Source organism: Thamnophis elegans, chromosome 7, assembly GCF_009769535.1.
Source record: "Thamnophis elegans isolate rThaEle1 chromosome 7, rThaEle1.pri, whole genome shotgun sequence".
Taxonomy (NCBI): domain Eukaryota; kingdom Metazoa; phylum Chordata; class Lepidosauria; order Squamata; family Colubridae; genus Thamnophis; species Thamnophis elegans.
Genome location: NC_045547.1, coordinates 82734996 through 82746299, shown reverse-complemented (window position 1 = coordinate 82746299; position 11304 = coordinate 82734996). Strand labels below are relative to the sequence as shown.

Here is an 11304-nt window from a genome sequence, read left to right as displayed (position 1 = left end):
AGCTAACCCTAAACCTAACCCTTACCTTAAGTTAAATCGGCTTTCTTTCGACACGCTATTTAAAGCACCCTTCTTTCTCCGCGCTGGCTGTTGTCGCCGCGTTGATGACATCAGCAACGTGGTTTAGTCGGGCGCGGTTTTGTCGTTCGCCCTTTTGTCGGGTCACGTATATTCCAGCATAACTCTGGAACGCCTCAAGCAATTTCAACCAAACTTGGTAAACAGATGACTTACTCTCTGGAAAAAAAAACAACACTGTCGGAGTAAGATACCCCTAACACTCCTCAGGGTGTATGTTCTGTTAAGATACAGCCTGTTGTGCCTTAAAATGGCTTCTACCGTACTGCTGTAAAATGGCTCCTACTATACAGTGCAGTGGAATTGCCATGGTAACGGCTTCGCAGTACTCCACCAGGGGGCTCCCTCTGGTAAGGGGGAAAATCCAACATTGGAAAGTATGTTTCATCCGGACATTTCCCCCCCCCCCTATAAATAAATACCCAGACAAACTGTGAGTTATTGGCTAGTCCTAAATATAAAAAAGATGTCTCATTGCTTATTTCTCCCTTTTCTTCTTGCTTAACCTCCCCTTCCTTATTTTTTTTTTAATTTCACAAGACATTTCTCCTGTTCGTAAAAGGAATAGCATCAATGAGATGATACAAGTTGCCGCAATATTGCAGGGGGAGAAAACGTGTTTCCTCATCCATTGAGAGAACCTCCGCTTCATGCCTTCAGTTGTCTATTGGAATTTCATTGCACGGAGAAGTTGCTTGAATTGGAGCGTTGTCACTTTAAGTATTAATCTGAGCGATTCGATCCAACTCTCCTCCTCCGGGGAACGGAATGTCATTTGCTCATAGAACGTAGAATGGCAGGGTTGGAAGGGAACCTTGGAGGTCTTCTAGTCCAACCCCTTGGTCGGGCAGGGGAGCCTACACCATTATGGACCATTGGCTGTTCCAACCTCTTCTTGAAAAACTCCAGGGATGGAGACCCCACCCCAGCTTTTGAAGGCAATTTCTGTTCCACGGATTGATTGTTCTCGCTGTCGGGCTAACAGCACGACCTGGTTTACTTCGGAGCAATTCTGAGTGTGAAATTAATTCAGAATTGATTTTTGTCTCGAGGTCAGTTGAGGTTCTGGTCTGGTCTGATGAGTGGAGCTGGGGAAGAATCTGACAGTCAGGAGCCCGGAATTAAAGCGATTGCCACGTTCAATAGATGGCTGAAAGGCATTGAAAACCCTGAGCAACTTTTGACCAGGTCACCTGATAGATTCTCTCCTCCACTTTTGCTCTTGAGATCCATAGAGAAGGTCCAATGTTCATGTTGCTGTTTATACATTGACTTCCTTCCTTCCTTCCTTCCTTCCTTCCTTCCTTCCTTCCTTCCTTCCTTTCTGTCTATCTCTATCATCTCTATCTGTGTGTCTATTATTCTATCATTCTATCTATCTTACTTATCTATCTATCTATCTATCTATCTATCTATCTATCTATCTATCTATCTAAATATCTAAATATCTAAATATCTAAATAGCTATCTATCTAAATATCTAAATATCTATGTATCTATCTATCTATCATCTATCTATCATCTATCTACCTCTATCATCCTTCCATCCATCCATCCACCCAATCCATCCATCCATCCATCTATCCACCTACCTACCTACCTACCTACCTACCTACCTACCTACCTCTATCATCCATCCATCCATCCATCCATCTATTTATTTATCACATCCATCCATCCATGTCTATCATCCATCCATCCATCTATCTCTATAATCCATCCATCCATCCATCCATCCATCCATCCATCCATCCATCCATCCATCCATCCATCCATCTATCTATCTATCTATCTATCTATCTATCTATCTATCTATCTATCATCTATCTAACTCTATCATCCATCCATCCGTCCACCCAATCCATCCATCCATCTATTTGCCTACCTACCTACCTACCTACCTACCTACTTACCTCTATCATCCATCCATCCATCCATCCATCCATCCATCTATCTATCTATTTATTTATCACATCCATCTATCGATCTCTATCATCCATCCATCTGTCTATCTATCTCTATAATCCATCCATCCATTCATCCATCCATCTATCTATCTATATCATCCATCCATCCATCCATGATTTTTTTAAAAACAGTATACAATATACAAATGAACAAAACCTAATGTAAAGTAAGAAAAGAAAGGAAAAGAAACCAGAGAAAAGTGCAACGAAAGGAAAATGAAAGTCAAGAAAAAGAAGAAAAGAGACTTTTAAAAAGTCTGATTTCCTTTACAACAGTTACAAGTAAAGCTATACGTTTACCCCTTACTCAGTGGTTACAATATGCCCTTTCTTTCTATAATTGGTTCTGTTTAATCAACACAACCATTAATTGTATCATATTGATTGTGTCATAGTGGAGCCCTGTCTGGAATGACGCCCCATGTGTAGAATTTGAAGTGATTTAGAAGTTTCATGGAGACCTTCTCGTGTCAAAACAAGCAATAGAAGGGATATGTTTAGGTGTAATGCGTTTATTTTGCTTTTAAACGAAAAGCATTATGAGTTACCCAAAACTTTGACAACACTTTCTGATAAGAATAAAAGAGTACATTTTCTTTTATCTAGGTTACCCGCCTCTCCTCTGGGTGAGCAAAGCCCATCCGATCTTAGGAGGAAGCCTTCTCCTGGCCTACCCGTCACTTGCGATGAGGTGAGTATCCATAAGGAGATCCAGACCTCAGAGGCAGATCTGTTGTGATGCCCAAATGTGAATTGCATCTGTGCACAGATGGAAGACCGAGCAAGGCAGCTGATTCCATCTCTGTTCCGGTGTAGGACCTGGTTACTCGAGGAATTTGCCTGTCTCCCACATTATCTTCCCAACTATTTCTATCTTATAGGGTTGGCAAACTCTGCTTTCCTTTGATTGAACAAGGTCATCTATTGGGACCCCAGAAATGTCTCTTCTTTGTAGTAAGGCCACTTCCCTGGAATGAGGTTCCACAGAGAGAGAGAGAGATGGGTGGATGGGAGGGTGGGTGGGTGGCGAGACAGATGGAGAGGGGCGGAGATAGATATGGATGTATGGATAGATAGAGAGATAGAGAGAGATAGATAGAGAGAGAAAGAGAATGAGAGAGATATGGTTGGATGGGAGGGTGCGTGAGTGGCGAGACGGAGGGAGAAAGGGGGGAGATAGATATGGATGTATGGATAGAGAGAGAGAGAGAGAGAGAGAGGCAGATAGATAGATAGATAGATAGATAGATAGATAGATAGATAGATAGATAGATAGATAGATAGATAGATAGATATGGTGGATGGGAAGGTGGGTGGGTGGTGAGACAGAGGGAGAGAGGGGGGAGATAGATATGGATGGATAGATAGATAGATAGATAGATAGATAGATAGATAGAGATAGATAGATAGATAGATAGATAGATAGATAGATAGATAGATAGATAGATAGATAAATAGGGAGAGAGACACACACACACACAGAGAGAGAGATGGGTGGATGGGAGGGTTGGTGGGTGGTGAGACAGAGGGAGAGAGGGGGGAGATAGATATGGATGTATGGATAGATAGAGAGATAGAGATAGATAGATAAATAGATAGGGAGAGAAAGAGAGAGAGAGTGAGAGAGAGAGAGAGATGGGTGGATGGGAGGGTTGGTGGGTGGTGAGACAGAGGGAGAGAGGGGGGAGATAGATATGGATGTATGGATAGATAGAGAGATAGAGATAGATAGATAAATAGATAGGGAGAGAAAGAGAGAGAGATGGGTGGATGGGAGGGTGGGTGGGTGGCAAGACAGTGGGAGAGAGGGGAGGAGATAGATATGGATGGATGGATGGATGGATGGATGGAGAGAGAGAGAGAGAGAGAGAGAGAGAGAGGGAGAGAGATTGGTTCTGTTCACTTTTTAAAAATGTCATTTCAGGCTCCAGATAAAGGCCTTACAGAACTTCCTCCTCCGGGGATAGAAGATTTAGAAACTCTGGAGCAAACTCAAGATGTGATTTCATTCTCCAACAATGAGCCTCTTCTCGGTGAGCTCCCGCCTTCCTTAACCTCTTTAACCGAAAATCACTGTAGCTTGTTCGGAAATGCTTGTGGGAAATGAGCCCTTTCATCCGGCGTCCAGCTGGGAGCTGCAGCTGAGAGAGAGAGACAAAACATCTGCAGAGCATTGTGATTTAAACTAGGATCTCCGGACCCAAAGATGGAATCGAGAAAGAAAGTCAGGAGGGGGAAATTATGTCTCAGCCTGGCTGGGGCCTCTGTCTGGCTTCATTCGCCTCACAATGATAGCAGAGACTCAAGCTTTTAAATCTGTGGTTTTGAAACTTGGCGATTCTAAAGACAGGTGGACTTCAACTCCCAGAATTCCCCAGCCAGCATTGCAGCCTGGTGATTGGCCAGCATTTACAGCAGCTTCCCACAGTCACGTGGCATGATTGGTTATGGGCGGGTTCTGCCTGAAATTGGCGCTTACCGTATTTTTCGGAGTATAAGACACACCTTTCCCCCCCCTAAAAGAGGGTGAAAATTTGGGTGTGTCTTATACATTGAATGTAGCCCCGCCCACCCACCGGCCCCCACCCACCGGCCTAAAGCAATGCCAGCAATTTGCCTCCTTGCAGCAAACAGGGGAAATGGAGCTTGTGGAGGCTGCAATAGACTATGGCAATCCCTGCAGCCTGAAACAGCTGATCATCTGGAGGCTCCTGTAGAAACTGAAAGTGAAACTGGCTGTTTGATGCAGGAGGCAAATTGCTGGGAGGCAGAGCCAGATTTTTCTTTTCTTGTGCTAATCAGGCTGTTTGCTGTTTCTGCAAGGAGGGTAAGTCAATAACTACAAATGCCTGTAGAATGTTCAAATTATAAGACTTATTTTTTTAAAGACTGCTTTATTATTGTTCTATATAACTTGACAAAACGAAGAAGCTTTTAAAAAAATAAATGCTTGATCTGAAGAGGCCCAGTGCTATTGTATCTTCTTTTAAATAGCAGAGAATAACGTATACTTCCAGAAAGCCACATCAATTTTAACAGCATCTGTACAAGGATAGTCTGAAATGTAACTCCGCAAACATTGTATATTGTCGGTACTGTTTGCTGTTTGCTGCAAGGAGGCAAATTGCTGGGACCACCCCAAAAACTAGGTGCTTCTTATACTTCGGAATGCCTTATATACTCTGAAAAATATGGCAATTCGTGTTTCCAGCCAAAAACCACCCATCGCAGACAATGCGTTCGCTGAATGAGAGCTACATTCACTTAATGACTGAATGATTTACTTAACAACCGTTCCAAATTAAGGAGGTCAAATTAGAGGCTACGCTCGAAAGATACAACGTTCGAAAGATACAACAGCAGTGAAAAACGGGGAATTATGACTGTGTTCCACACTGACGACTGTGATAGCAATCATAATGTGATCAAAATTCAGGTGCTTGACAGATGTCTCACATTTATGACAGTCGCCGTGTCCCTGCGATCTCCTTTTTTGCAGTCCCCCCTTTCAGTGGGGAAGCCAAATTCATTTAACAACCGTGTTACTAATGGAACAACGGCAGCTATTCACTGAACAATAGTGGCAAGGAAGGTCGTACAAAGGGGCAAAATTTCACCCAGCAAATGTCTCGCTTAGTGACATAAATTTGGAGGGCTCAATTGTGGTCGTAAGTCAAGGATTATCTCTACCTGACACACCAAAAGGGGAAAGAATCTCTCAGGAAAAACAGTGAATTATGGAGTGTGGTTTGGCATGAGAGTCTTTCTGTGGGCTATAAAATAAGGGCATTTACGTTATTTTATTTAGAGCACTGCGGTGGCCTAGAGGTGGCGCTCTCGCCTCACAATCAGTGAGTTCGATCCTAGGTAGAGGCAGATATTGTTCTCTCTTGGGGCACCATGGGGAATCTACCTGCCGAATATAACTCCGCATTGGCAACAGGAATGGCAGCTGGCCAGTAATATTGTAACTCCGCATTGGCAACAGGAATGGCAGCTGGCCAGTAATATTGTAACTCCGCATTGGCAACAGGAATGGCAGCTGGCCAGTAATATTGTAACTCCGCATTGGCAACAGGAATGGCAGCTGGCCAGTAAATATTCAATTCTATCCTGCAAGGGCTTATGGGAGTCATTAAAAGATGATGATTTATATTGTTTTATTTTTATTTTTTTCATTCCTAGGTGGCACTTCTCAGTTAGATTTTGAAAAAGAGACTGCCATGGCTGATCTCATGAATTATTTGGAAGCCGAAGGAGGATTGGCGGACTCCACGGAGCTCAGCGATATGCAATGGACCCTCTAGGTTTACACCAGCGAGAAGAAGATTTTCAATGCACACAAAAAAGAAGAACCACTCACCAATTCAAGTACTGTATCCGTCTACCTTAAAGCTTTAATTCCTACGTTACAAGAACAATATTTACAGTATTACTGTTTCCGAAAGACTTCTGCCTTATTATTCTTAGGTGGCCAGGCTGAACAGATGCAACGCTTTTTAAAAGACACACAAACACACAACCTCAGTTTTGCTATCGATGCGTAAGCAAATAAGCTTTCGACCGGGGAATCTTTTTACCGAAATCTTTGGAAGGGACGTTACGGCGAGCAGCAATATTCTGAAATATCTTTGCCGTTGAGCTATTTATTGTTTTGTTGATTAACGATGCTTAATATTTCTTCAGGAAAAATACAGGGAATGCTCAACTTAACGACCGCAATAGCGAAGAGAATTTCTCCTGCCTTGAAACAAAGCCAACCGCGCCTGATCTCGCAATCATTTTTGCCATTTGTTGTTAAGCGAATCTTTGCAGTGGTTATGTGAATAACGAGGTCATTAAGTGAATCTGGATTTTCCAATGCAGTTCATTGGAAATTAGCTGGGGAATGTTGCACGCAGCCATGCAGCCATCAGAAATCCATGGCAAGCACCCCAATTTTGATCATGGGATAATTGTGGTAATCGTCATAAGTGCGAGGACTACTCGCAAGTCTCTCTTTTTTCACTGCCATTGTCCTTGACTTACGGCCACAACATGTATATTGTTAAGTGAGACATTTGTGAAGTGAGTTTTGCCTCTATTTTGCAACCTTTCTTGGCACAGCCGTCAAGTGAATCACCGCCGTTGTTAAGTTAGTAACTCAGTTGTTAAGTGAATCCAGCTTCCCCATTGACTTGGCTTCTCAGAAGGTCACAAAAAGGGGATCCCAGGACCTCAGAAATGGTCATAAGTATGAATCAGTCGCCAAGCATCTGAATTTTGATCACGTGATCATGGGGATGCTGCAATGGTCATAAGTGTGAAACCTGGTCATAAGTGTGAAACCTGGTCATAAGTGTGAAACCCAGTTGTTAAGTGAATCCAGCTCCCCCATTGACTTGGCTTCTCAGAAGGTCACAAAAAGGGGATCCCAGGACCTCAGAAACGGTCATAAGTATGAATCAGTTGCGAAGCATCTGAATTTTGATCACGTGATCACGGGGGGTGCTGCAATGGTCATAAGTGTGAAAGCTTGTCATAAGTGTGAAACTTTGTCATAAGTGTGAAACCTTGTCATAAGTGTGAAACCTGGTCATAAGTCCCTTTTTCAGTGCCGTTGTAATTTTGAATGGTCACTAATTGACTTGTTGTAAGTCGAGAACTATCTATATGAACTTTACACTTAGCAACCTTTATAGAAATTGTTGAACTGTTGGAGAAAATTACAAAAACATTACAGTGATTAGACTTAATACTTTCACGTTGTAATTCTGTCCATGTGGACCAAATGTTCAACTGACTTTAAGGAGGTTAAATATAATTGATAATTATATTTAGGATGACAGCCATAGAGCTCTGGTTTATACATTTTGGAATGTCCTTCTACAATCAATGAAATGCATTTTCGGTTCGTCGTATTGGATCGTCCGGAAAAAAATATACTTTTATCACGCAAATAAAAACCAACATCTTTTATATTGGTTAAAAATACAAGCTAGACATCGGAAACGCTTAAATACGCGTGGATTTGATTTCGTAGAGCCGTAAGTTTACTTAAATATCACCTCGCAGGGAAAACAAATATGTATACAAATATCAACTTTTTAAAAGTACTGATTACTGCTTTATGGAGGACGTTTTTTTGAATATAACTTTAACAATCCGTGGATTCGTGAAAATAGTATTAAACTTAATTTTTTTTTTCATGTAAAAGTTTATATACGAGGTATAAAATGGTATAAAATTTTTGTATACAATGTTATACGTCCATAATCTAGCGACTGTAGACAATTAAATGGGTTTGTTTTGTTATCTTAATCAAACTCCCTTATTACTACCTGGTAATCCCTTAATATTTTGTTAAATAATAACTGAAATGGGGAGATGTGATTTCTCCCCCCCCCCCCCCAATATTGTAGTTTAAATACGGCAAATCCTGTTATTGGATCTCTTTCTGTTCTGCTCACCTGTATTGGCTTCAAGTATTTCAATGTTTGGGTCAAAGAGGAAAATGTACATTTGTCCACTTTTAAAGACTGTAGATTCCATAAGCAGTTTGTGGTACTGGTTTATTCCGTGTAATAATGATTTCTGTAAGCAGCGTACAGAGATGACAATGTTTATTTGTTCCATTATTGTTTTTCTTAAGTTTATCCATTGGAACCGCGCTAATTTTTCTTTTCCATCAATATCAGTTTCTACTCCTAAAGGTATATTTTTTCTATTTATGCTTACTGATAAGATAACATTAAAACTATTTATACAAAAATGTCCTCCCAACGCATTTCTTTAAAATGGAATCTGTTAGCTGAGTATTTGACTGTATATAGTGCAATATAAAATAGGTGTGAAGTTCCTGGAGATGTGGGATTATATATATTTTTTCTTGCTGAGGCTTTGAAGATTTGAGTTGTCAAAAAAAGCAAAAACTTTCTTTGTGTCTTTGATTCATTGTCATCCTTGCTCTTCTCTTGTTTTGTGAAGCAGGGATGTGTAACTTTCCCCGTTTTGAGTATGCACCCTCAAAAAGCTGTGAGAGAAGCATTATATTATCAAGAGAAGACAATCAATAGAAGTTCTGGGTTGAATTGTGGGGTCATTGGTGCTCTCTGAGGTTGGTGGTTTTCTTGGAGACGTTTCATGACCCAACTAGGAAACATCATCAGTGCTAGAAGGGAGGAGGAGGAGGAGGACTGTGGGGTCCTTGGTGCTCTCTGAGTTTGGGGGTTTTCTTGCAGACATTTCATGACCCAACTAGATAACATCATCAGTGCTAGAAGGGAAAGGGATTTGCAGAGAGGAGGAGGAGGAGGAGAAGGAGGAAGAAGAGGAGGAGAAGGAAGAAGTGGAGGAGGAGGAAAAGGAGGAAGAAGAGGAGGAGGAGGAGGAGGACTGTAGGATCCTTGGTGCTCTCTGAGCTTGGTGGTTTTCTTGCAGATGTTTCATTATCCAACTAGGTAACATCATCAGTGCTAGAAGGGAAGAGGAGGAGGAGGAGGAGGACTGTGTGGTCCTTGATGTTCTATGAGCTTGGTGGTTTCCTTGAAGATGTTTCATTACCCAACTAGCTAACATCATCAGTGCTAGAGGTGGCGCAGTGGTTAAATGCAGCACTGCAGGCTACTTCAGCTGACTGCAGTTCTGCAATTCGGCTGTTCAAATCTCACCGGCTCAAGGTTGACTCAGCCTTCCATCCCTCCGAGGTGGGTGAAATGAGGACCCAGACTGTGGGGGCGATATGCTGACTCTGTAAACCGCTTAGAGAGGGCTGAAAGCCCTATGGAGCGGTATATAAGTCTAACTGCTATTGCTATTGCTAGAAGGGAGGAAGAGGAAGAGGAGGACTTTGGTATCCTTGGTGCTCTCTAAGCTTGGTGGTTTTCTTGCAGACTTTTTATAACCCAACTAGATAACATCATCAGTGCTAGAAGGGAGTGGTGTTTGCACCTCCTAGAACTGATGATATTACCTAGTTGGGTCATGAAACGTCTGCAAGAAAACCACCAAGCTCAGAGAGCACCAAGAATCCTGCAAGCATTGCATTTGATTTTGTGACCTTTGAGTGATTGATTATAGGCAGTCAAGTTGGTACCAAGTTTTAATGACCAAAGAGACAGAGGCTCTTTTTCCCAGTCTCCAAACTGAGTCCATTCTCCTTGTTGTAGTCCCTCTACTCTTTCCTAACTAGCTCATTGCACAATGCGTCAGAAGTAGGATGATTTGAACCTGTGAATGCATTACATTGATATATTCAATTAAATTTAAATGGGATTATTCTGATTATTCTCAAATAGGAATTTTCCAGGAACGCATAGGTCAGTGTTTCTCAACCTTGGCAACTTGAAGATGTCTGGACTTCAACCAACCTAGCAGTTCGAAAGCATGTAAAAAATATGCAAGTAGAAAAATAGGAACCACCTTTGGTGGGAAGGGAACAGCCTTCCGTGCGCCTTCGGCATTGAGTCATGCCGGCCACATGACCACGGAGACATCTTCGGACAGCGCTGGCTCTTCGGCTTTGAAACGGAGATGAGATGATCGACAATCTCAGCATCTTAGCCATTGAGCCACCGCGTCCTTTCAACCATGGTTAAAACAGTCTTATTTCCACCTACCGCGTGGGAAACACAGCTCCTAAAATTTCCCAGTCAGTTTTTTTTTTTTAATCGAAGTCTGTCTGGGGATTCTGGATTTGCATCAAAACCTTTTGGAGAGGACTTCGGGATGTCGGAAGTCGGCCCTACGGAGGCGGTGAGGATGTTTTTATTTACAAAAAGACAGGAACGCCGTTTCGACAGCGCTACGTTAAATCCAGTTGCTTTTCCAAACGTCGGAATGCACAGATCTCTTAATTCCCCAGCATCCTGCTTTTTTCTGAAAGGCGAACAAAACTTAAAAGAGATGGAAAAAGAAAAACAAAGATGAATAGATAGGGAAGGAAATGAGCAACAAAGATCTGTTATCTACTTATCCATTTCCTCTGCTTTTCTTTCTTCCATCTATAAGCTAGCCATCTTCCAGGTTTATTAGCATTTTCCATTTCTTTTTTTCTTTGTTGTCTTTATATCTTTTGCCAGTTCTTATTTTCCCATCGTACCGAGCTTATGAATAATCAACTCCATTTGGTTCCTTATCTTATCTGGCTCTTTTTGTTGTTCTATCTCAAGTCCTTTATACTCTTCTAATGTTTTTTGGTGCTGTTTCTTTCTCTTTTTTTTAACAAGAGCCAAGGTGGCGCAGTGGTTAGAGTGCAATACTGCAGGCCACTTTAGCTGAC

At 41.9% G+C, this 11304-nt stretch overlaps 1 protein-coding gene across 2 annotated transcripts in view; it reads left to right on the top strand.

Annotated features, from left to right (window-relative positions):
* ARNTL2 (aryl hydrocarbon receptor nuclear translocator like 2) overlaps positions 1-6728 on the top strand; it is a 34440-nt gene extending 27712 nt beyond the window's left edge. For both annotated transcript variants that reach the window (XM_032221712.1, XM_032221711.1), the window contains 3 exons: positions 2652-2736; positions 3970-4078; positions 6231-6728. In XM_032221712.1, the coding sequence (XP_032077603.1) occupies positions 2652-2736; positions 3970-4078; positions 6231-6352 (316 nt within the window). In that variant the 3' untranslated portion in view covers positions 6353-6728. The remainder of the gene's footprint in view (positions 1-2651; positions 2737-3969; positions 4079-6230) is intronic.
* Positions 6729-11304: the final 4576 nt, after the last annotated feature.